This window comes from Trachemys scripta, chromosome 8, assembly GCF_013100865.1.
Source record: "Trachemys scripta elegans isolate TJP31775 chromosome 8, CAS_Tse_1.0, whole genome shotgun sequence".
Lineage (NCBI taxonomy): Eukaryota > Metazoa > Chordata > Testudines > Emydidae > Trachemys > Trachemys scripta.
Genome location: NC_048305.1, coordinates 106628588 through 106654398, shown reverse-complemented (window position 1 = coordinate 106654398; position 25811 = coordinate 106628588). Strand labels below are relative to the sequence as shown.

The following is a 25811-nucleotide window of genomic DNA, read 5'->3' as shown; positions in this document are numbered from 1 at the left end:
TGGGGGGGGGGGGGGGGGGGGGGGGGGGGGGAGTAGGCACAAGGGGGAATCAGGTGCCGGGGCAGAAGGTTTCCAAACGGTGCTGTTATTTTTGCAACCAGGGGAGCTCTGTCCTTGCTGGCCGCAGGATCTCGGGCTGCCCTGCCTGTGGGCAGCAACGATTTCATTTCCCACGGGCTGCAAACCAAACCAAACCAAACAACTTTTTGAAAGGAAAGAAACAAACCCTCTCTCCGCGCCCCCCGCCCTTCCCCAGTCTACATCGTTTCTATCTGTTGTAAAAGCCAAGACTTATTTCTGCGCGGTAGAAGCGTCGGCAGACCCAGCCGGCTCGGGACTCGGAGTAGCTCGAATCAAACGCGTTTTCCTTTCTGCCCGTGTGAACTTCGATTTGAATCCGTAGCAGAAAACACCCGGCCCGCGCCGCGATGGAGGATCGGATTGGGTTTTTATTTTAAAACGTTCTTTGTAAATTGCCACTGGTCCTGATTTTGGGGACGGTGGAAGTTTGTACAACTACCCCCCAACCCCGACCCCTCTCAGCCACCCCTCCCCCGAGAGACTCGCCCCCAAATCACTCTCAGCTGGGAATCAAATGCACCAATCTCGGCGGGACCCAAAAGACTTGTTCTCGCTTTATTCTTGACAATACAATAAAGGACTCGGGTCCGTTTCAGTAGTCAGCAGCACCGGCTCAAACCGCTCCCCTTGCGACATGCAGGCTTGAAAAGCCTTTGGCCAGAGGAGGCAAAAGGAATTGAGCATGTTTTCACTGATGTCCTAGAGAAAACTTTCTGCACCATCCGCGAGTGCTATCCAAAGAGCACAAGCTCTGAATCCTTTTTAGAAAACCTCCTCTCTCCCCCTTCTCCCCCCCACAAAAAAAAAAATTAAAGCAGGGAAGTCTGTAAATAGGTTGGAAGCGTGGAAAATAATTCTTCACCTTCAGCTCTAAATACATAAAAACCATCTGTTTTGCCACAATGAAATCATTAGGAACTGTCTACTTAAAGAGTTGTATTGAATGCTGCTCCTTCCACACAGGAAATGTGTATGGTAAGTGATTGTTGCCATAAATTCAAACAACTCTAGTCATCCTCACATTTGATGAGCTTTGTTTCTCACTTTTTTTTTTTAAGTGGAAAAAAGTGCACTTAATGGCGTGTAGAAATTGGGATGGAAAAGCGCCCCCCTCCCCACCACCATGAAAAGAGCAAATAATTCCGAAGACAAGAAATTCCTGTCTCCGTTTCTCTGCTCTTCCCTGATCTCTCTTTCCCCGACTTTATAACATTATTTTGTGCACGATATAATTTGTTGCATTTAATGAGAATATAGCAAAGGCAGAGGAAAGCGGAGAAGAAAGCGAATTTCTCCACATTAATTTCCTTCTTCTATTTTGGGGGAATGTTTTGTTTCTGACCAAACGAAATTAACAGATTTGTCCCTGAAAACCCTTGCCCCCAAATTGGAAAGGCGGGGGAAGGAAAACACCTGTTTAATTTGCAACTGGAGAAAGTCAAATGGCTGTGCGCTTTTTGGGTTGTTTTGTTTCTAATCTAAACCTTGACACACCTCCTTGGAGGGGTTTTTTCGGGGGGAAGTTGGGGGTTTGCGGGGGATGAAAATGTGAACGATAAAGAAAATAGTCAAATTCACAACAATCAGGGAAGTCCACGCTGAATATATACATTTATATTTTGCAAGGAGCGGATCTTGAGGCAAAGAGCACACAAACAAACAAACAAAACCAACCCCCAAATTGTACTTTGGAGAGATGGGTCTGTCTGTGGTTTTGGAGCGATGGGAGGAATATTCCCTAATAATCGCAGGTCGGATGAGAGCGTTAATGTAAAAAGACCCTGGTTAATTTCTGTGGGGAGTTTCCCCCCCTCACTTTCCCCCTTGTAAGCCCCAGTGCGTGTTTGCCGCCCTGGGCGCTTGACAAACTAAAGCCTTCTTCGCCCTTGCGAATTCTCCTTTGGATTTTCAATTTAATTTTGAAAAACTGCGGTGTGTGTGGGAGGGGAGGGCGTGGTGGAGGACCAATCTTTTTATTTATTTTTTTTTAAATCCCCTTCTTCCTCCAGCTGCTGTTTTTACTCGTTTGCCGCCTGCTGATCGTGTTGGTAGCGGGACTAAATTTTTGCAAGAAGTTTGTAGCAAAACAAAATCAGGGGCAGCCTCTTCCCTCGCGAGGAGAAACGAGGCGACATTGTTTCTGCATGAAGGCAGCCGCTCGAACCTGATGGGGTGATTTCTGGTCCCTAATGCCTTAAAATTGCACCGATCCTTTTCCATTTCCAACCGAATCTGCCTCCTCTACTCGGTGGCGTGGCCCTCAGATTTTTTTTCTAAACCGGTTTTCATACCAGCTGCTCCTGCGGGTGCCTGAAATTGGCATATTTTGCACATATTAAAAAATGTTTTTCCTTTGTATCTTAATCCACTGAAGAGATTTCTTATGTGTTGGCTTTCTAGCTTGCATTTGTTTTATTTTTTTACGAGGAAATCCAGTTTAGTTCAAATATATAATCCATTTGAGCTCTTAAATCCCCAAACAGCTGGCATTATTTTGTTTTATAATCATTGGCTTTTCTACACTGGACATATTTATAAATTCCTACTTGACATTTATGGGGGGAAAACTTTAATGTAAATGTATGATATGATTTAAAAAAAATCTGTCCTAATTTCCTCTCTGTTTTTGCTAAGGTTTCTAAGCTTCTTAAATAGTGTGCTAATTAATTATTTTAAGAAGTTTGTTCTTGGAAGGAGAAAAATGTTAATTGGTCCCTTTATTTTAATTCCTGGTGTTTAGAAATGGTTGAGAGATCACAAAAATGCAACCTGTTGTAATAAACAAAGTGGTGTGTTTTATTTATTTTAATTGATATCAGAGAAGTGATTTGTTGATTGAAACTCTTAATGCTTTAAGATGTGCACGTTTTTTATTCTTTCTTTCCATGCTGATTAGCAAAGAGGTTTTATGCTTATAACAGTGGTCAGCTCTATTTTCTTCACTCACATAATGTTTGTGATGCCTGCTAAAGCCAACCCGTCATAGATTGACTGACTTTTTGTCTGTCTTTCTCTTTACCTAATTCAAACCAGTGTTACAATCTTTTATAAACCGAGGAATCAGACTTGAGCTAGAGATTACTGATAAGAAGTTGTTCCTTGGTGTGATATTTTTTAACGGCTCAAAGTTAAGGCTGTTTTGGCATATTTAACGGTGCAATTAGTAGCATATAGTAGGCTGGCAATTTGTATACACCTTAAACAAAGTGTCTTTAAAAAATTCTTGTATATCAGAGCAATCATTTAAAAAAAATGAAAAATCACAATATTTTTTGGTCTGTCCATTTTACCTCGATGCCTGGTAGACAGTTTATGTAGCTTCGTAGATTGATCTCTACCCCCTGCTCCCTCCACTCCTTGTTTAGTTAATTCAACAAAGACTTTTTGCAATCTGTTTGGAGTTTGTCTGATGCCGTGGAAAAGTAGCTACTGATTTATTTGGTTGCTTTTCGATTTCTGTCTCCAGCCCGTCTTTTTTCCTCCTTTCAGTGGGGATGTCAGCTGTTATTACTTCCTATTGATCCCTTTGCAAAGTGAGAAGTGAACTAAAATTAATGTCAATTCCACTGCTCAGATCAATAGCTGGAGTTATTTTAATCTGGATTTGCACGGGGTGCTAAATTAAAAAAAATCAGCATAGAGGCAGAAAAGTAACAGTTACTTACTTTGCCTTGTGCCCACTACCTTACAGTCGCCCAAATGGTCCATCAAGCTGATTATCCTGCAATCCATATTTTTTTAATTAAGAAGGTCAGTTAGTTTTCTTATTTTGGGTTCTGTATTTAAACCCATGACATTTTGACATTGGGAGTGTATTAACTATAGATTTTCATAATGACTGGTCCGCCGCAGTCTCATCTGTACATGTTGCTAATGGGGGGAGAGAGAGAGAGACAGAGAGAGAGTGAAAAGGGAAGTGGGAGTTTAAAAAAAAATTAAATTTGGCTGGGTGAGATATTGTAATGTGTTGATTTATTCCCGGCATAATGAAGTTTGCAAACGAATAAGGCGGCCGGAGTGATTCACAATATCCTACAGGAGTGTCAAGTGTTGCGGCCAGAATACTAATTTATGAAATACATTTAATGTCGTGAGGTGATGGAACAAGTAAAAATAGAAAAAGAGGCAAAGAGCAGCAGTAGTTTTTTTTTTTTGGAAACCATATTTTCCAATGATCTCTTAGCCTCACTTACATATTAATGATTGTTCATTTCTGTGTGAGTGCTTACTTATTTGTATATGCGTGTTAATTTTTTTTATAGCAGCCTGAAAAAAAACCCAGTAACCCAAAATTCACTAGTGGATGCAGTTTTGTGCTTGTGTTTGTGTGTGTGTGTGTGTGTGTGTGTGTGTGTGTGTGTTGATCAGCTTTCCTGAAAGCAGCAAAACAAGCGTGTCCAGGCTTTCTGTGCTTTTACACGCTGCCCTTGGCATCTCTCTCTCCCTCTCCATGGCTAGAACTTGACAGGAAAGTTATTTAAAATTTGGAAGAGAGCAAACCTGTTAATGTGAGATACATAATCTGGTAATTTAGCAATGATGTCTATAAGGAAGAATGCCAAATGAGGAAGCCGAGAGATGATGTCCACTCATCTTTACAATTAATAACAGTCACTGAAGCGTTTGGGAACAGGATGGGAGAAAGGAAATGTTATCATTGGACTACATTAAAGTCACAGACTGGATTTCATACAGTTTGTTAACCTAGGCTCCCTCATTCATGGAATACAAAAGGCACTCCATTAGGAAGAGACTCTTTCAGTAAGTTTTATTTGAGATGTTTGACCCTCTGGATTTAAGAGAGACAATTTGTAACAGCTTTTTATTATTATATGATTTTCTTAGCCCTTTGAGCTCTGGCAGGCTAGTACATTGTTTCAAAGTTATAGTTCTTGTATTTTAAGACAGGTCTTGGGGCCTGAATGGTAGGCAGCGGAACCTTAAAAGAAAAGGCACTAGGTTGATCGGGAAAGAAAATAACAGACCAAACCATTAAATCAGAAAGCGCAGAGAGATACAGAAGGAAGGATTTTTCTGCCTCTTGTTCCGAGGGGGTTTGTGGCTGGGCGAATGGATCTGGCCGAGCTAGGAGGCTCAGCAAAATGCAAGCCAGAAATTTTGTTAACATTTTCCTCTAAATGTTAATGGCACATACAGAGCAGTTTACAAATCTACTTAAGAGCTAGTGCATTAGGAACTAAAATTACTGATCCGTTGTCCGCTGTCCCCGACCCGAAAGGCAGACATTTGCAGAGATCACATGGCAGAGGCACCCATTATGATTTTAAATATTGTCAGAGACGCCAGGCATTTTATTGATGAAGTCTCTGCTCCTTTAAAAAAAAAAAAAGAAAGTGTGTGTACACTGTGTGTGTGTGTGTATGTGTGTTATATGACTATGTAAAATGCATATGTGCATATACCTACACATACATAATGTGTGAGGAAAAATAGACACATATTACACACATTCCTTATGCATCATAGGCAGTATAAACAACTGTATAAATGTTTATTTCTGTTCATGTAATTATGTTCAATAGATATGATATGTTTTACATATATTGAATTGTGATGATCAGTTGAGGGGAATGTCTCTTAATTTTAGACCACACCGAGATTATTGACATGTGGGGATATTTATATTACAAATAAATCCTTTATACTAATGCCTTTGGTAGGATTTTTCCCTCTGTCGTGTGGAGTGGGCCAAAGTTGGTTCCACCTGTGTGTGAAGTTGTCTGTTGATTTTCATGAATGAGAACATGGGCGCGTTGCTGGGCAGTTGGTTCTAACGCATGTGGCCTTCCCACTGCGTGGAGTGTCCAGAAGAAGCAAGTGCAGAAGCCTCACCACTTGTGTTTTCTCTTCCCTTCTGTTTCTCTGCAGCTTCGGGACGGCGATGATGCCTCAGTGATCTCCCTGCTCCAAAACCAGGCCTCGCTTGACCTTCCTTCCAGGGAAGATTGTTCCCCTTGTGACCCTGCTGAGGAAAGAGACTCCGATGGACTTACACCGGGCAGCCTTCAAGATGGAAAACTCATCCTATCTTCCAAACCCGCTGGCATCTCCGGCCCTGATGGTTCTCGCCTCCACTGCTGAAGCCAGCCGGGACGCTTCCATCCCCTGTCAGCAGCCAAGACCCTTTGGAGTCCCGGTATCAGTGGATAAGGACGTGCATATCCCCTTTACCAATGGCTCGTATACTTTTGCCTCCATGTATCACCGGCAAGGTGGGGTGCCAGGAGCATTCGCGAACCGTGACTTTCCCCCATCCTTGCTGCACCTCCACCCTCAGTTTGCACCCCCCAACTTGGACTGCACGCCAATAAGTATGTTGAACCACAGCGGCGTTGGGGCTTTCCGCCCCTTTGCCTCCACTGAAGACAGGGAGAGCTACCAGTCGGCCTTTACGCCGGCCAAACGCCTGAAAAACTGCCACGACACGGACTCGCCCCACCTGCGCTTCTCGGACGCGGACGGCAAGGAGTATGAGTTTGGAACCCAGCTCCCTTCCAGCTCCCCTGGCTCACTCAAAGTCGATGACACAGGGAAAAAGATCTTTGCGGTCTCTGGCCTCATTTCTGACCGGGAGACCTCGTCCAGTCCCGAAGACCGAAACGACAGATGTAAGTACCTCCGTTACCCCTCTCGGCTTTACTTCGCTGCGCCTCGTTGAGATGCTCAACAGGTGCGTCGTTTTGTCGTGCCGCGGTTCCTGCTGAATGTCCTTTCCTTCGCGCTGAGTTATGTGATAAAATGGTGCCTTGTTTTTCTTAAATGGACATTGATGGATTTCACAGTAAGGTGTATTGGAAGGAAACCCATTTTCAAATGCACCTGCGGGAGAGATACCATTCTCTCTGCTTGAAACTCGGGCTGTTAAGCATGGAAAGATGTCCGTGCCTCAAAGCAGAGAGAGATACTCTGGTGTGTGTGCGTGTGTGTGAATACACAGAAGGGTGCATCTGTAGTATACACCTAGAACTTTTTTCAGGGAGCTTATCAGTTAAAACTGCACACACTGCTCCCTTTGATATTTTTCCTCTGCCCTCTTCCTCACACGCTCAGTTTTTGTACCTAGGATATCAGCCTTCATGGTTTGCTCCTCAGAACAGGACAAAGTTCCCTTATGCGGTATTTCACGGAATAGTATTTTGGGCACTCAAGCTCTTTCCTAGAGACATAAAGCTGATTACACTCATATGGGTCAATAAGTGACCCCCCAAATAGGCTGTGTACTTTCTCTGGAGCCCCCCTTTGCATGACCACTGGAAAGGCAATCTGTCCCTTCAAGGATCAGCAATTAAACCTGTCTAACGTACGCTACTGTAACAACTCCTTTTCCCGCGCAGTATCTCTGCTGGAGGAGGGCAGGCTACCCCAGTCCCCTCCTCGCATGAAAAGCTGAACCATTCGGTGGGGGAACACCATTCTGGGGAGCTGTCTCGGGAGAACAGGGCCTGCAGTCCCTGACTTCAGAGCAATAAGATGCGGCAACATTTAGCCGGAGAGATCTCCTTTAAACACAAATGCTTAGTTCAGATGCCAAAGTGGTTTTGTTTTCACATGGACCCCTTTGTACATTCTTGTGGATTTTCTTCTTTTTAAAAAAAATATTATTATTTTGCAAAGAAAACTGCAGCCCAGCTCCCTCGCTCCCCTTCAGATACGATTTTTCTTCTCCCCTTTATGATGCCGAGGAGAGTAATAGAGACGTTGTGGCTCTCTCTCCCCTGTCGGCACTGCTTCCTCAGGCTGTCTCCTTGAATTAGGCACTGTGTTAACTTACCAGCACTAAAAGGTATCTGCCTACACCCAGCGTACTTTTTCAATAAAAGTCATCATAAAATCAACCTGCCTTGTAAATCCATCGCTCTTTGGTTTTGAAATATGCTGCCAGTGTGTCTTTTATGTCAGCGTTTGCAAGTGTGGGACGATTTCCACTGAAGACAGAAGCCTTGTGCTTCTCACAGCACAAATGTGATCTCTCTTTTTCCCCCTATATTACTTTCTGTGCATTAGAACTGCTTTCCTTATTCCGTGTCTCCTCATCAGTGTTGTTAATATGTAGGCACAACTGCTGTAGGTGGAAGCACTTAGGTAGGGGCAGAGCTTTCATTTTGGGGGAGGGAAGGAAGGTGGGATCACAATATCTAAAGATACCCTGTGTTGATGTTTTATGGATCTCTCCCCCTTATCAATATAACCTGGATGTGGAAATGAAGCTTGCTCAAATGAATACTTTGGGAGATAATGGCGGAAGAGCAGGTCTGCTAGCAAAATGAATTTAAAGCGCATCAGTTGCTGTGTATCTTGCTAGCAAAATCCCGTCCGATAGCTGATTTAAAGGAGTAAATCTGTTAAATGAATTAGACCACATGTAGCACAGCAGTGGACAGAACCGCAGACACAGGCACATGCTCCTGTGTGGAAGGGATAAATCTTGTCTTCACCAAGACTGTGTGCTCTATGTGGGCGCTGTACTCCTGAAAAATAAATAAGTACTTCACAGAGGAGTAAGGCTGCTAACGGAATGCACACCAATGCATTGACTTCCCCACGCCCACTGGGAATGATTAGACAGCAGGATTATAACGAGAGAGGCAGAATAACAACTTTGCAAGTTGCTTCAAAAACTTGTGAACATGTGAAAAGTTTTTCCCCCCCTTTCCTTAGAAGAGAAGTAGAAACTGGTTAAAGTGATTAGCCTTTGCACTAGGGCAGAATGAATGCAGGCATCGCAACCAGCGGGATAGATTGCTGACCAAAATATTAGAGAGAAACTGGTTTTATTTTTCTTTCTAATGACTGGATTAATTTTAACTCTTCTGGCTTTTAAAATTTGTTTTACTGTCACCCCAGGTTTTAGACACAATTGCTAACATAACCATTTATAACACTGCCTGTATATACTTTGGATGCATATTAGCACAACATCCATTCATGTTTTATTAATCTTAAAGTTATAAGATAAGTACCGGGACAATTTAAGGTAAATTTGACCTTTCCTTCTTCCCATCGTATTTAGCTGTTGCACCAAAGAGCATGTTTTCTATATATGTCAGAATCTTAAATACGTTACCACAGTGCGTTTATTTACTGTGGGGATGGGATTTTAAAAATGTGTCTTAATTATCTTTATATGGCAGTTTTTAGAAAGGAAAAACTTGAGGGATGACACGGCTGATGGCTGCACTACAGAACTTGTCATGTTCTGAGACGTACATACATATCTGCAGGGTTCTTTATGCTTGTATGCAAAAATATATTTCAGGGCCTTTAAAATTTCTCCTCATTGACCCTCAGGAAATTCCTTGGGTTCCTCGTGTGAATAATGTACATAACCCTTTGGGAAAGAAGGATCGTAGTGTAGGGTCCATTGCAGGGAAAGGGTTCTGTGGACAAACTTCTAAGCAAAAGTGGATAGACGGGCGTAATGAAGCGCCAGCAGGTCAGCAAAGTCTTTATGTATTCAGTAGAGGCTCTTCAGCATTGCAGGATTCAATTGTTTGTTTGTATTTTTCAAAATCCTGAAAGGGATTAGACCATGCGATGGGTGAATGACTTCATTGCATTACACACGTCCCTTGTACCATCACAAACAAACATTTTCAAATGGTTTTAAAATATTTTTATACTGTTCTAATTTTAGAGATGATTTTCTGAGAAATTTCCCTTTTTTAAAAAAAAGGAACCCAAAAAATATATAATAGTATGTCAAGCCATAAATGTGTAGTATCAGAGCCGGAGCCAACTCTATGCAGAACTGCATCCATATGCAGCTAGGGATACTGTGTGTGTGTGTGTGTGTGTGTGTGTGTGTGTGTGTATGTACGTGCACACGTACTCTTACGACCTCATTCTCATTCTAATTACATCACTCTGATCAGGATCTGGCCCCCTTGATGCATGTATGTGGGCTAGGAGAGATCACATATTTCTCAGAGAGAACCACCGTTTTATTTTTAAGTCAGGAGGTTGCTTTCAAATTCTGTGTGTATGTTGGAGCCCCGGGTCAGACTGCTAATGAATTATCGAGGCATGGATGGAGCGTGTTTGTGTTAATAGTCATTTTGTAAATCTGTTAGAGTTTTTTTGTGTTTGGGCAAGTTGCCTGTGACTGTCGGCTGCTGCTCTCGGGATGTCGAGAGAGGCTGTGCGTGCCATAGGAAGCGCGTAGAAAAGACATACTCCATCCAGGGAGGAGATGTAACTGTTTGTTTAGACACATGCTTTGGACGGGGCCGTTCTGTTTAGATGCTCGCTGGGAAAGATAATGGTATTTATAGAACAGTTTAGGCGCTTCTTGTACAGTGTGTGTTACAGACACTGACAAACACATTTCATGGGGCTCTTTAAATATATGTATCTTCATTAATGTAGGTTTCCAGCAGCAGTGGAAGTAAATGCTACGTTTCCCTGCGTGATAGACATCTATAATCCTCCTGTGAAAATGATCCCCAGTTTTATTCTGGGCTTTCTAATAAAAAATTGTCACGACTGCTCCTTGCAAACACCACGGCATCGCCCCCCTCCAGCAGAGCGAGCCGGCAGGGAACATCCACGCCAGAGCCTGGCTGGCTTGGCAGAGATCTCTCCGCCTGTTGCGGCGCAGAGCTTCCCGTATACCCTCCCCAGAAACGACTGTCTCCACCTCACCTTGAGATGCTTCCAAACACTCCGCAGGCCGCATTTCAAGACCGCAACAGCAACCTTTTTTGGGTGATCGTTCACTTATTCTTTATAATGTGTTTTCTTTGCTATATTGTGGAGAAGCACGGTCTCGAGGTAGTGAACATGAGTCAGGAGACCAGGGGTCTTGTCCTCCAGCTCTGCCACTCACTCTTCTTTTGCCTCAGTTATGACACCTGTAACACGGTAATACCTAACTGCTGACATTGTGCTAAGAAGTAATTAATGGTTGCTAATTTGCCAGTATTTTGAGATCTTTGCTCCTCTCCAGCGACTTTCATCCAAAATAGTGATGGTATTCATTCTTATTATTTGTACTGTTACATTATTATTGGTCCTGCCATGCGGGCAGGGGACTGGACTCGATGACCTCTCGAGGTCCCTTCCAGTCCTAGAATCTATAATCTATGAAAAAATAAAATAAATTTAAAAATCACCTTGATTATTGAGACGCTGTCAATTTGATCAAGGTCCCGTTTCTCCTCCCGGCGATTATAGCTGTGCCTCAGTATGGAAGAGAGGTTCTCATTCCAATTTAGGATTTTTTTGTTTGTTTTAAATCTCTAAAGTGTAGTTAGTTCGAGCGTCTTAAACTAACGATTTAATATTTACCAAGTGCTGTGAAAATGTAAATCTCTGTTTAGGTGCTACGCATGACTTCTATTACCAGAGTTTTCACTTCTGAATAATTGTTCAAAATGGAACAAAGATGGCCTTTAGAACAGGTCTCAAGCCTAAGTCCAGGGGTTCACAATGTGATCTCCCCTCTTAGGGCATGTGCCTGTCTGTTTTTGTGTTTACAAAGTAGGACCTACACTAATTGGTGAGTTTTGTGTAGAAGGATGTGGATGGAAGGGGTGTCTCCTCTTTGAATTATTCTATGGCACAGTAGTGGATTTGAGGGGGATATTCGCTGCTGTTCCTACACTAATCACCACTTTCCAGGTAGGTTAGAATAGGGACCTAAAACAAAGTGACACTATGTTGTTAATAATCATTCATGACCAGGTGAGATCGAATGCTTAATACAGCTCATGAAATAATACAATAAAACAAGTGAAACAATTACATTTCCATTGTGTGTGTGTGTGGGTAGATATAGAGAAGGCCACATTTCTATCTCTGTTACACCAGTGAAAATGCAGTGAATTCAGTGGAGTTACTCTGGATTTTCCACTGGGTAGGATGCAGGTCAGAACCTGGCCCTGCGTTGGCCGCGGGAGTATACAGCAATCTTCTTCTTTTTGTTTTTTTGGCAACAACCTTTCTGTGCCCTCGGCAAACTGTTGCCGAGACTCCTTTTCATGCTGTTTGGTTTAATTGTCTTGTTGGGATAAAGAAATGTTTGAACAGCTAAAGTGGGGAAGGGCTGGATGGGAGCAGCCCCTGCCGGCTGCAGGGCCATCTGGCCTGGCTAGGATCCGTCGGTCTCCAGTTTATATTTCTCTTTCTGTTATTCGGGGCTATCTCGCGCACTTGGAATGTCTAATCACCATGGTGAGAAAGCGGACACTGCTGCCTCTTCCAAACCCTCCCGCCCCCGCTTCCCTTGCCATCAATTGTCATGCAGAACCGATCCAAGTGACCGTTTTACTGGCAGCCATCATTTGCCGTCTTCGCCTAGCTCTGGGCAGAAGGATGGCTTTTAATTGATCATTTGGGTGGGAGGGCCGGGGCTGTTTTCTCCTCCAAAATGTTTCCCCACACAGCCTCTGCCACCCGGCCATATTTCCTGTGAGCTGAGAAAAGCCAGCAATTTCTTGTGCCCTGGTCTTCCTTTCGGCCGTCTGATAGCTGGCTTATGTGACACTCCAAAGGGCTTATGACAGCAGCTCTGTGAGCTCTGAGCAAAATGTAAATGACATATTTATTTGTCTACAACTGCAGAAATGGGCACACATACAGTAAATATTGATCATCCTCTTTTGCTTTGTGTGTGTGTGTGTGTGTGTGTGTGTATGCATGTATATTTATTATACAGTTACAGGACAAACTCTGAATCTCACTGGTTAATTGGCAAACCAAATGTTTCTAAAAAAAACAAAACAGAAAACAAAACAAAACAAAAAACCCTGGTGGCCAAATCCTGCTTCTCAACAAAGATTATATCTGAGGCTGAGTTGGACTGAAGTCTCATTAATAAGATTTAGCTGCTTTCACAGAATTATACAAAGGAAGGGGGAGGCTGACCTTGTGGTTAAAGCATTGAATTGGGTGTCAGAAGTCCCCAGACGTGCGGTGATCTTGGGCAAGTCTCTGAACCTCAGTTTCCCCATCTCTAAAATGGGGATAATACCTCTTAGCAGCTTGTACAGTGCTTTGAGATCCCCTGATAAAAGGCACTATGTGGTGTTGTTATTAATATAGTACAGTTAGAATATTATGTACTACTAATATCTGTTACAGCTAAACTTCAGTAATTAAAGGCAATGGCCAAAGCGCACTTAATGAGTCCGTATCCCTGATAGTTAAAACATTGATCTATTATTTTATTTGCTAACTTGCAGAATTTAGGAATTAGCAGTGGAGTTTCCTACTTGTTCTGCATCGACGATGTAAGGAATTAGTAGGGTTCTGCTCTGTGTGTGCATGTAAGCGTGAGAGACCGAAAAAAGAAAGAATAAGTATTTTTGCCGTCGTTATTTTTTTTTCTCTCAGCTTTGCTGGTCTCAGAAACTTTTCTGGGCGTTTCTTGGATATTACCTGTCTTGAGGGATAAGAAAATTCTCAGACGTGCAGACTAACAGAAGTCCAAGGGCCCGATCCTGCTCCCGAAGGTTGAAAGCCTACAACGGATGGGGTATACTTAACGTCTGGGAGTTTCTGGAACTCTTCTTGGGAGAAATTTTCTGAGGCTGTCTTTGAGCTGATTGGTGCCCCTTGGTTGGGTTGGTTGGTTGATGTCTTTTGGACACATCGCATCAGAACAGCAAAATTAATTTTTTTCCTCCTTCATTCGCCTCTCAGGGAAGCTGAAAAATGGTAGAATTATGTTTTATACTAGATTTTATGATTCACCTTCCATCCTTATTTGGTTAATATCTGTAGGAATAAAATGTATTCTGTGTATGCTTGTATAATACTTGACTAAGGTAAATAACCGCCATCTAAAATCTGCCTAACCCTGCATAAAGAGCACGGCCTATGAGTATCTGTATAGAGAATACATTATACCCATCTGTATACTATTAGTCTATTTTTATTGAGGATTTCTGAGGGCAAAGTTTTCTTTTAATACTTGTGCATCAACAAAAACCAGACACTGAAAGCGAACTGTAACCATTTTTATCCAGCAATTCATGTCACTAACAGTCGTCCTCCATGTCTATTTGTTTGATAGCCTATGCATTTTTCCACTCTCTCTTCTTCAAGAGAGAACAGCTGATTTGGGGACTTTTGAGGACATTTTGCTGCTGTGCAGAGGAAATGAAATTCTTTCTAAAAATATATTTCTAATTGGGACACCAACTCCTGTAATGGGAGAGTATGTCCTTATGCAATGCCCCCCTGAAAAGGGCGTATATCTTTTTTTCTGGATTTACATGTTTGGTCTGTCTCCCCTCTCTGTGTGTATCTGTCACTGTATGTACATGAAGCTCTATTGACATGTGATAAGCATGGTATATCATGTTTGTATATATCAACATGTGATCTGTAGACCTTCCAATTAACTAACAGGAATAATTGACTGATAGGAGTTGGATTACCGCGCCCCCCCTGCCACTTCCGGGTGGTGAAGTATTTTACTGCTGTATGGGTCAAATCTTGCAGTCGTGATTTAGGGCTCAATCCTGCAGTACCGTACCCACAGGAATTGACCTACTGGGTGGTGTTCTCCTTTTACTTACACTGGTGTAAATCAGGAATGATGCCATTAAGGTCAATTTGATTTACAACGATGCAAAACTGGTTTGAGAGGAGAATCCGGCTCATTGGCTTCTGTAGGATTTTCCAGGTCAGGGAGGACTAAATGCGCAAGGCTTTGCAGGGTCTAGTGCTTTGAAGTCCTATCTGCATCTGTCATCTTGTGTGTGTGGTAGTGGTTTTTTTGTTTTTCCTCTTTAAAACATTGATTGTGGTTTTGTAAACCAGTCATTCTCCAAAGATCAGGGTAACGCTCTCCGCTCCTGCAACTGGTTGCAGTCATTTTGTACTGCGGCAATGCACTGAGCTACAGGAAAGGGGGAAAAGTAGGGTTGGGAAAGGGTGGGATAAAGAAGGATTTTGTGTTCTAAGTGCTGGTAGCTCAGAGGAAAACGGAGAGAGTCTCTTGCTGTCCATGTTTCTTGTCTCTTTCATTAGGGTGAAACGATTCTTAGAGTTAAAGTTTGGGGACAGCATCATGGTATTTTTCATAATTTTAGGACACTATTAAAATCCCTTTTGTTTAAATGCGCTCTGTCCTCCGTTTCTGGAAACTTGAAACGGAAATCTGCTTTCTTACCAGCATCTCTTCCCTCCACTGCAGAAATATCCTTTATTCTTGTGGGTTGCCTGTGAGTATTCGCTTTATGGTATATATTCATTTTCATGAGAGAAAATAAAGACACTGAAACCTTTCTTTTGGAGAGAAAATATAAAAACTTATGCAAGGGTTTTGTACAGATGCAAAAGACATTACCCGTTTGACTGCTTGTGGTATCATAGATCCTTATGAGCTTGTTCTTGTCAGAAGACCAAAAGCAAAGTTCTAGATTTGCAAAGACGTGCTGGTGTAACCCTGCTGCCTTGCTGAGTTGTTGCTGATTTATGCCGCTGGAAAGGAAAGCGGTCAGGCCAGCAATACGCTTCAGCTACACGCACGACCTTACTTTAATCTGTGGTTTCACAGGTCTGGTGGGGCTGCCGCAGAATGAGTGTGCCCTTCAGAGTTCTCTCTTTAAAAATTAAGCAAAAAAGTGATTGGACATCAATTAGTAGGAAAACAATGCATTTATGGGACAAAGGCTGATTGTAGCATCGCCTGCCAGCAGCACCAGGTCTTGTAAATAGAATGAGAAGTCGATCAGGAAACTTGAAATGAGCAGATAGTTACATTGTAGTTTGTTGGACTTTTCAGTGTGAATCATTTTGATTCTGATCAATAAAATGTAACTCCTCTGTGTCTCTCTCTCCCCCTTAAAAAACCAATCCTCCTTAAAAATGACTCTCCATTTTGATACTTGTTGTTTTTTTTGTTTTTTTGTTTTTCACCCATCTCTAAAACCCACAGCTCAAATGCTGTTTGGCCTGTGAAATTGTCTGACCTGCAAAATTCTCTGCTATAGGGAGCCACAAGATAGACCTTCAGCAAAGAGGCTGTTTGGACAGTAACGCCGGTGTAAGGAGCGTCTGGGAACTAGACTATTCCTCTGTCCTCACCTTTACATTTTTAAAAGTGTTTTTAGAAGGCTCTCTCGAAGTCCTAGGTTGGTGGCTCAGAGGGTGGGGTTGCAATGCCGGGCGTGACACCTTTGGCAAGTCACGTCTCCTCTCTGTGCCTCTTTTCTATTTACATTGCAAGGTCTTTGGGGCAGGGACTGTCTCGCCGGGTGGGTGGGGCTGTTATACAAACAATATGAAACAAAAATATTCCACGAGCTGAGTTTCATAAAAGCCTTCCAAAGAACAGCCTCCCGTCCACAGCGTAATAAACTCCCCTGGAAAACACAAAGGCTTTGCAACAAGTCCTGAAGTTCAGCAAACCCAGGCTCTAGAAAATGAAGGGCGGGGCGGGTGGGGGGGGGGGAAAGAGAGGAGTTCCAGAGCTGAGACACCCCCCCCCCCAAAAGAACTCCATCTCTCCATCTCCAGCTGCCTCGGGTTAAAACCACAGTTCTCTCCTTGTGTACACTGTCATCTTCCCCAGGAAAGCCCTGTCTCCCCAGCCGTGCTCCCCACTGGACTGTCTCCACGAATGCTGGTGGGGTAGCGGGTAAATGTTTTTTGCTGGGACCCTGGTTGGGATTCCAGAGGCAAGCAGAGATCTTGTGGCTTCCTTGGTCTACCTGGGAGGAGACAACACATGGGCCCGTGCGTTGGGGAGAGGGCTCTTTGTGAATCCTCGTCAAAGAGCCACCTGCTTCCCAGGCATCCTGGCGGCTACAGCTGGGGGCCGAGGGAGTGACTGAGTGACAGACGCTTCGGAGCGGCCCTGCCATACGGCAGCTTGAGCCACTGCTGCGTGCACAGGCCACCCTTCGACAGCCTTGTCTTGTGTCTGCAGGGGCCCGATCCTGCACGGTGCTGAATGTTCTCCGCTGCCGCGGATGGAGAGTGCAGGGGAGGTTGCTCCACACCAGTGTAATGCACCGGAGGGGGCCATGGCTCCGAGGCCAGTGACGAGCCAGCCTGCAAACCAGTTTCACTTCCAGTCACCGGGGCTGTGATGAGTTGTGTGGCTGGTTGGCAGGCTGTTGTGTTTAACCCTTCCACGGGGGGTGTTAGCTTCTGCTCGTCGGGCGGCTTTAATGGGGAGATGGAGGAGCCATCAGTGACCTCGGTAGCTCTGGGTGAAGAGAGGGGAGCCGGCCGATCGGGTTCATGGTGCCCGCCTGGGTGAGTTCTTACCCTGGGATGCCCCGCTCCGGGGAGAGGAGCATGGGGAAGACAGGGAGCGTTGGCACCCACACAGCTGCTGTGCCCCTCGCCCCTTATTCCCATCACTGTCTCCACCCCAGGCCTGGACACACAGGACTCTAAGTGCTGCTGCTATTACTAGTAAATTAACCAGAGCCCAGGTAGCACTGGGCCGTGCTTTTCCTTTCTCGCTGGATATTTGAGTTCAGGCCCTGCAGTGCATTCAGTCTGATCGTATCATCCTGGTCCCAGTTACAAAACCGTGGCATGTCTGCCAGTCTCCCTTCGTTCAGGAAGTGGGACAGCAGTGGCAGAAGGGGTAGGAGGTCAGATAAGGCAAAGGGATGTGGACAGAGCTGTCTGTGTGGGGGGTGCCTCGACTGGCATAGCTGGGGACAGCCCTTGCAGATCAGGGTATTGGCTGAACTGAGGAATGGGGCAGGACGGACGTAGCGGGGGGCTGCAGGTCAGGACTGAGATGTGTTCGCAGAGCTCTGTTTGCATGGCTGGAAGCTGTGTGGGACAGCACTGGAATAACGGGGCTGTAGGTCGGTTCGGAGTTAAGTTGGCAGAGCTATGTATGGGGCCCAGGATTGGAACAGCGAAGGGCTGGTGGGTCAGGACAGAGGCGTGTCGGCAAACCTGCCAAACGGAAGTTTGCGCAGCTCATGGCTGCATTAATGAATAGTCCGGGTGAGTTCTCAACGTCACACTGCGTCCCACCCCCTCCTGAATGTGGAAGCTACCGAGCAATACAGAGAGAACCTGTGTAAATCCGAGGTGATGTCAGTAGCGTTACACTGACGTAAATCTGATGTGAGTGTAGTCGGGATCAGGCCCAGAATTTATACTGCGCTCCCGGGAAGACAGGAGCCATAAAATAAAGCTATGTTCTCCTTACTTGTTCACCTCCTTTAGAAGCACTTGAAGGCCCCAAACCTGCCCTGGAGAGTGTGGGCATCTCTTCCTGAAGTTCCTGCCCCAGTTCAGCCAGTGACAGCTCAGTCTAACCTGCCCATAGCAGTGATATGAACAGTGCAGGACAAATTCATTCGGTTAATTTGGCTGGCAGCCGCACTTGCTCCTGGCAGGTAAGGCAGTGTCCAAGCGCTTGGAAGATCTGGGTTCACTTCCTAGCTGTGCCATTGCCCCTCTGTGACACTGTGGGCAAATCAGTTACTTTCTCAGTGGCTGCCTGGGAAGTAGGGATTGCAATACTTTTCTGCCATACCGGGTTGCTGAGGAAAAGTTCATCTATATTTGGGAGGTGTTCAGGGATTGTGGTAATGGTTGCCACAGAAGTACCTTGATAGTTATGCAAGGACTGAAATTGGCCACGTGTGGGAGAGAGATGGAAGCTTGTGTAGCAAATATTGTCATTATTATTTACTTTAGAGAGCGGTTGACAATTTTTTTTTTTTAAACTTGGATGAACAGTTGAAAACGGTGGCTAAAGAACAGTAGGGAAAGAAACCGGAGAAAAATTTTGAGTAAGGTAAATAAAAGTGAGAGATAAAAGAAATAATGCAGGGAAGGATGAGTAATCGACATTCTTGGAGTCGAAGCGCAGGCTCCAGCTTCCTTCCTGAGCTGTAAAGTAAAATAATAATTAAAAAAAAAGTCTCTAGAACAACAAAACCCTGGACGCGCTGGTTTCCTTCCTGACAGGCCCAGCCTCGTGGCATTTCGGCGTGTCCTCGTCGGCAAGCAGGGCTGATTTACAAGCCAAAGGAGCCAGATGGGTGGATTTAACTCTTTGATGGACAAGTAGAAGCTCTGCTGCAAAACGGACCTCTCCTGCTTTATTTGCATTTTCTTCCTTTTCTGGAGCGTGAGTGACCAACATCTCTCTATCTGTTATACTCTCATCACTGTAGTACCTGGGCACCTGAGAGTAAAGGTCCATGTGGCTTTAGTTTTCTGCTGCTCCTCTTGGTTCAGTTCTTTATTTTAACATTCGTCCCATTGAGCTTTTGGGGAAAGACCCCCTTGGTGTGTTTTTGCTGCAGACTCCATTCCAAAGGCTATAAAAAATTAATTCCACTTTCCGGTCATTTGGGATTATTCTCCTCACATGGAACACTGGAACTTGAGACCCTCTCCAATTCCCTGGGCCACGGTTTGCCTGCTTCACTGGTGGCCTCCAGAATGGTATTTAGGAGCCTCTCCGTTTCGGTAGAATGTATGCTTTCATTTAAAAAGACCCCAAATTCCATTTCTAGTTCTTTTGTTTGTGAAGAAGACCCCCCTGAACATTGCCCAGCGCCGTGTGAACGAACAGCTGGAAGTGTCGGATGAAAACCACGTTGGTAGATTAACTCTGAATCCTAATAACGAGTGTTGAAATGCAAACACTGCTGCTCCGCAGCCACTCATTTTAGCGGTGACATACAGTTAATAATTGCTTTTCCAGCATCCTTGTTTGGCATAGGCTTTAGAGATGCGAAAGACCTGCTAGGTGTGAAATATATACCTTCTCCCCCTAGATTCAGGATTACTCTGGAGGGGATGGTGAACTGGCGAGCCCTGCTGGGAGGAGAAGAGTGCAGATCTCCTGAATGTGCTAGACGGGGTGAGTGGGTGGGGAAGTTTGCGGGAGGCTCGCTCTGAAGCTGGCTCTCTAAGGCTGGCCGCTCTCTGCAGGGTTCCACTCTCGGCAAGTCTGAAGCCACTTCTTAATTCTCCACAGCTGACAAAATATTTATTTTCAGGTACTTAAAATATTATAATTTGAAGTGGAGTTGGGGGCCCTGGCTGGAGCTAAGTTTTTTCACTAACCACTTCAGTGGAATGACTTTCCCCCTCCTCTGGCCTGCCAGCAAATACTCAAAAAATAGTTGTGAGACAGTCATCCCTGTGCTGAATAGATCAAGAAACTTTAAATTTGCCAGAGACTTTCAAAGGGACAAATCCAAAGGTTGAAGTTGTTGCTCAACCTATTTTTCCTGTCCTTTAGTCTTACCATGCCCTGGTCCACACTGATTCAAGATTTCACAAATTTCTGCCTGTGTCTGCTGAATGAGAGATACTCAGACAGCTGCTATTTATATTTGTAAATGAATCTGAACAAGTCAAAACACCACAATTCCCTGAGGGACTCAGACCTGTCCCCTACAATGTGTGTGGTAACCATCAACATCATCATCAAATGTGCACAGTCTGCTGAGGACCCTTGCACACGCCCAAGCGATCACGGTTGATAGTCTAACACCAGGTATCGTAGAGTGAAATTGTAAGATCTGGTGCAAATCTGTGAAAGTCCGGGGTGGCACCGCTGGTGATGCCAAGTAGGGTCAGAACTGGTCAGTTTGAGAACACAATGTGCCGGGGTGTTATTGTCCACCCTGGTGTCAGGGCCGGCTCCAGGGTTTTGGCCACCCCAAGCAGCCAAACAAAAACAAACAAACAAAAAAAGCCGCGATCACGATCTGCGGCGGCAGTTCGGCGGGAGGTCCTTCGCTCCGAGCAGGAGTGAGGGACCATCCGCCGAATTGCGGCCGAACGGCTGGACGTGCCTCCCCTCTCCAAAGTGGCCGCCCCAAGCACCTGCTTGGTAAGCTGGTGCCTGGAGCCGGCCCTGCCTGGTGTTGTGGCAGGAGAGAACGCAACCCCACTTTTGAAAATAATGAGCAATGGGAGGCAGGCCAGGTCTCTGAGAGATTCTGGCATTTTGCACGTGGAGCCACTTTGGGCTCAGGATTCGGTGCTGAAAGCACATGTGGAACGCCGCTCTTCACTCCAAGTCTGCCCGTTGGAGGGTCTGGGTTTCAGACCTGCATAACAATACAAGCAGAACACAGGGCTCTGTCTCAGCTCAGAGGTGTCTTTGCGTCCATAAGCAAGACATGGAGTTCACGCAGGAGGTGGATGTCGGAGGACGTCCGGTTTGCTGCAGCTGTTTGAACTCTGCTTGCGTCCTGTGTGGTAAGCTCACAGGCAAAGTTTCACTTCAAGAAACTGGCACTGCTTCTCAGAATCCAATCTACTCATTTGTACTCCTGCTCAGCAGGTGCTGAAGCAGGTTATTTAATCATGTTTACTACGGCAGTGCCTACGGGACAACCAAGAGAGGGGCCCCGTTGTGCCAGGCACTCTGCTAATACGGAGTAGCAGATGGTCTCTGCCTCAAAGAGCTTGCAGTCTAAAACAAGATAGAAAAGGGAGGTAACCCACAAGTAGCGTGAACTATGCGGTGGCTGTGAACGTCACATGAGCTCCATGGTTTATTGGGATGGGGGTGGGAGGGTGTCCGAAGCTAACTGGAAAGAAGAGGGAAGGGAAGAGGGGTGAGGTGAATGGGGCGAGGAGAAGAGGGTAAAAGGCATTGTGGTGTGAAGCTGAGGTGGAGACTGGGAGGCCGAGGGTGGGAGCAAACAGCCAGTCAGCACAGTGCAGAGAAAATCCAGTCAGAACTGTACAAACGTCTCTGAATGTCAGAAGGTCCCAACTGCTGTCCCTGCTGACTGGAGTCTCTGGCTGGCTCCTCTTGGAGATGCCTAGGCCAGGCTGATAACACTGTTGACAAGACGCTGCTCCTAATGCCAGGGGGGAGACCAGCAGGGAAGAGGCTCATTTCCCAGCAGCTCACATGCAGGCAGAGCCCCGAGGTCTTTGTCTCCTGCTGTTCTCTCCTGCTTGTTCCAGAGCCTACGTTGCAAGCCCCTTTCCTCGGTGCTCCTGTCCCTGCCCGTGTCCTGACTGCTGCTTTCCTCCCCTTTCTGCCCCAGCATGGCCACTGGGGTGCGGTCAGGTTTCAACAGAAGAGTTGTAATAATTAGGTGGCTTGTTGGAGGGTTTAGCCGTACTTAACCAGATGTGAAAAGGCTTGTCCCAGTCCCGGCTCCCTCGCTGGGCTCCAGCCAGCTGTCTTTTCACTGCTCCCTGAGAGGGCCTGCCGTGTGTCCCTGCTGCTCCCCCCTCCTTCTTATGCTAAACACTCACTAGTAGGTGAAAATCCCTCATGCTGGTTGGGAGAAGAGCAACAGAGAACTGATAGCGGACACCTGCGGAGCTCCCTCATCTCTCTCTTCAGAGAGCAGCTTCCGTGAGGTTTGTAGTTCCTGGGATGCCTGTAGGGTGACCAGATGTCCTGATTTTATAGGGACAGTCCCGATATTTGAGACTTTTTCTTATATAGGCGCCTATTACCCCCCAACTCCATGTCCCGATTTTTCACACTTGCTATCTGGTCACCCTAGATGCCTGTCCATGGATGAGCTATATAGGAGGATGCAAGGTCTGGTGCTTAGAGCAGGGGCCCAGAGCTAGACCTCCTGGTTTTGTTCTGCCAGTGACAGGCAGGTCACCGCCCCTCCCTGTGCCTCAGTTTTCTCCATCTGTAAAATGGACAATGCTTGCCCACCTTTGCACAGTCCTTTGGGAACCTCCTGTTAAAGACACAGTGTAAACCCAAACTATGATGATGATTGCTGACACAGTTCTGTACCTAAGGAAGACACCAGTAAACGATAGTCCTTGCTGAATTCATGTCAAGTCCAAATATTGGCTGCTGTTGGAGGCAGGATACTAGACTAGAGGGACTGTGGATCGGATCCAGTCTGCCACTTTCTAGGATTCTATGGTGATATTTCAACAAAACACTAAAGCAGCACATTACGACTAAGGAAATCCATATACAATGTATAAGCTGTTAGTAACCAAGGAAAAGACCTAGTGAATCAGTGAGACCACAAGGGCGGAAAAGGAAAAGTATCAGATATGAAAACACTACTATACTATTCTTGATCTCAGCTGAAAAGCACAATACATATTTTTGTGTAACTGGTAAACTCTTGTTTCTGTGGTTCTGGATTAATTCCCTTAATCTGTATCATATAGGGGAATGGTAACAGTGGATGCAATTGTGAATCTGGTGCGTATTTTACTGTAAGCGTTACATTGCATAGCCGAGTAAGGGTATTAACCATCCCAGTCCGTTCTATACCTCTGTAAAGGGGAGCTCCCTACTGTTCTGAATATAGTGAGCTGCATATTTATCAGTAAATACCAGTCTAGGTAAAATAAAAATAAAACGGGAAGTAGTGGCGAAAGGCGGAGGTGTTGCAAACTAGTTTGGTCAAAGCTCCTAGGAACATATTTGTGGGGAACAGTCCTGCAGTGGCTAGAGGGGTGGACTTGCCCTACTCTGGCTTCTGTGATTCTATTAACTTATAGGACTCTGCTGGTCTGTCTGTCACCCCTCAGTGCAGTGGTGTTTCTTGTAGGTTTGGAACGTAAGAGCTGCCCTACTGGGTCAGACCATAATCTCTCTGGCCCAGTATCCTGTCTCTGACAGCGGCCATACCAGAGCTTCAGGGAGAGTGTACAGAACAGGGCAGTTACGGGATGATCCACCCGTGTCCCACTCCCGGCTTCTGGTAGTCAGAGGTTTAGGGCTGCATGTAGTTGCACTCTTCAAAGCAGGGCAAAGGGCCAAGCTGATGACTGGGGAAAAAGAGGGCCAAGCTTTCATCCCTGACATAACTCCTTTGGCCAGAGAATCAAAAGAGCTGGTCTGGTAAAATGCTGCCTGTGCATGGCCTGTAGGGGAGAGAGACATACGTGTATATCATGGGCCAGATTATGATCTCTATTACGCTAATGTAAATCTCATTGCACTTGTATCAAGCGCTCTCAACCAGGGCCTGCGTGCCTGTGTGTGTAGCAGGAGGAGGGTGTTTTGTACGGCACAGTGTGTGTAGCAGACAGGGCACTTGTGAAGCAGAAAACAAACACTATTTTCAGGGGTTTCTTCCCAGCTTTCTGAATGACAAACCCTCCCCGGCAGCTATAGAAATAGGGGGCACAATGTGGACTCTAGACTCGGCAACGGCTTCTGAAATACCCATGTGTTTAACCTAGAGGGAGCTCTCTTACATGAAGAATGAGCTCGTTGGCTCAGCCTGCCTACACGGCTTTTATTCCTTACAGCCCCTCTTATTCTTGGTGTGCTTTCAGCAACCCGCTTCCCCGTGTGTCGCTGCTTTCCCTGCGGGGTGCGGAATGCCCACAGAATGTCACGGGGGGGATCGCAGCTTGGCCTCTTGAGGTTCCTGGGGTGGCAGGTGAAGTGGATTTTTTTAATGACATTTTTTGCAGGTGCCCAATGAAACCTTCTCCCCTCCCAGATGAGTCACATCTGTTGAGATGCCAGACACCTGTTCCCCGTTCCTCTGTTCTGGGGAAACCTGGACTGCAGAGCAGGTGCTGAATCCCAGTCCGTGTGGGACTGACAGGAGGAAGGGCTTCTCCTCTCTGGAAGCCATTCTTGTTGGTTATTGACCAAGCCATTAGCATGCTGATTCGTTAAGAAGATGTTAATGCACTGGTCCCCCTGTGACTCGGGAAATGTCTATGTTGGAGCTGCCAGATGTAACTTCCAGTTTGAGGAGACATAATGGCGCTAGCTCTGATTGAGAGAGCTTGCTAAACATTGACGCACAGCCATGGCGGTGCAGGTGGTGGGATGGGCGAGCCATTGCAAGCATGCCCCCGTCTGAGGCCCTAGGTACGTGCTCGGGTGGCTAGCCCAACCCTCTGTTTGTGCCGCTGAGACGACACTTCTATTTTTAGTGCTGTAGCCTGCTCAGAGTTAGCCCAGAGGGGTTTAATGAGGTGGAAATTATACCTCCAGCTCCAGTGTAGACATACCATGACCAGTCCTCTTTGGGTTTTCTTCTCTTGAATGCCCCTGGTATTTCCCCTTATGCCTGTGAGTAGATCCAGCCTCATAAATTCAAAGCAAAGATGTTTCAGGTGTAAATCGTAGAAGTGTAGGCTGGAAGGGACCTCGAGAAATTATCAAGTCCAGCCCCTTTGCTCTGTGGCAGGGTCACGTAAACCTACCCTATCCCTGGCAGGTGTTTGTCCCACCTGTTCTTACAAGGATTCTGCAACCTCCCTTGGAAGCCTATCCCAGTGCTTAACTACCCTGAGTTAAAGTTTATCCTAGTATCTAATCTAAATCTCCCTTGCTGCAGATTAAGCCCATCACTTCTTGTGCTACCTTCAGTGGACAGCAGAGAACAAAAGATCACCCCCCTCTTTATAACAGCCCTTCAAATATTTGAAGACTGTTATTAGATCCCCCCTCCATCATCTTTTCTCAAGACTAAACATGTCCAGTTTTTTTAACCTTTCCTCATAGGTCAGATTTTCTAAACTTTTTATCACTTCCATGGCTCTCCTCTGGACTCTGTCCAGTTTGTCCACATCTTTCCTAAAGCACGGTGCTCAGTGCTCCAGCCGAGGCCTCACCAGTGCTGAGTAGAGCGGGACAGTTACCTCCCGTGTTTTACATACAACACTCCGCTTAATACACCCCAGAATTATATTAGCCTCTTTTGCAATTGCATCACATAGTGGATCACAAATTGAATATGCATCAACAATAGCCCCCAGATCGCTTGCAGCAGTACTGTCCCTAGCCAGGTATTCCCCATTTTGTAGTGACACATTTTATTTTTTCCTTCCCAAGT

At 45.5% G+C, this 25811-nt stretch overlaps 1 protein-coding gene across 2 annotated transcripts in view; it reads left to right on the top strand.

Annotated features, from left to right (window-relative positions):
* The window catches only part of RNF220 (ring finger protein 220), a 327682-nt gene that overhangs the window by 877 nt on the left and 300994 nt on the right, over nt 1-25811 (top strand). For both annotated transcript variants that reach the window (XM_034778230.1, XM_034778229.1), the window contains exon 2: nt 5971-6710. In XM_034778230.1, coding sequence (XP_034634121.1) covers nt 6086-6710 — 625 coding nt within the window. In that variant the 5' untranslated portion in view covers nt 5971-6085. The remainder of the gene's footprint in view (nt 1-5970; nt 6711-25811) is intronic.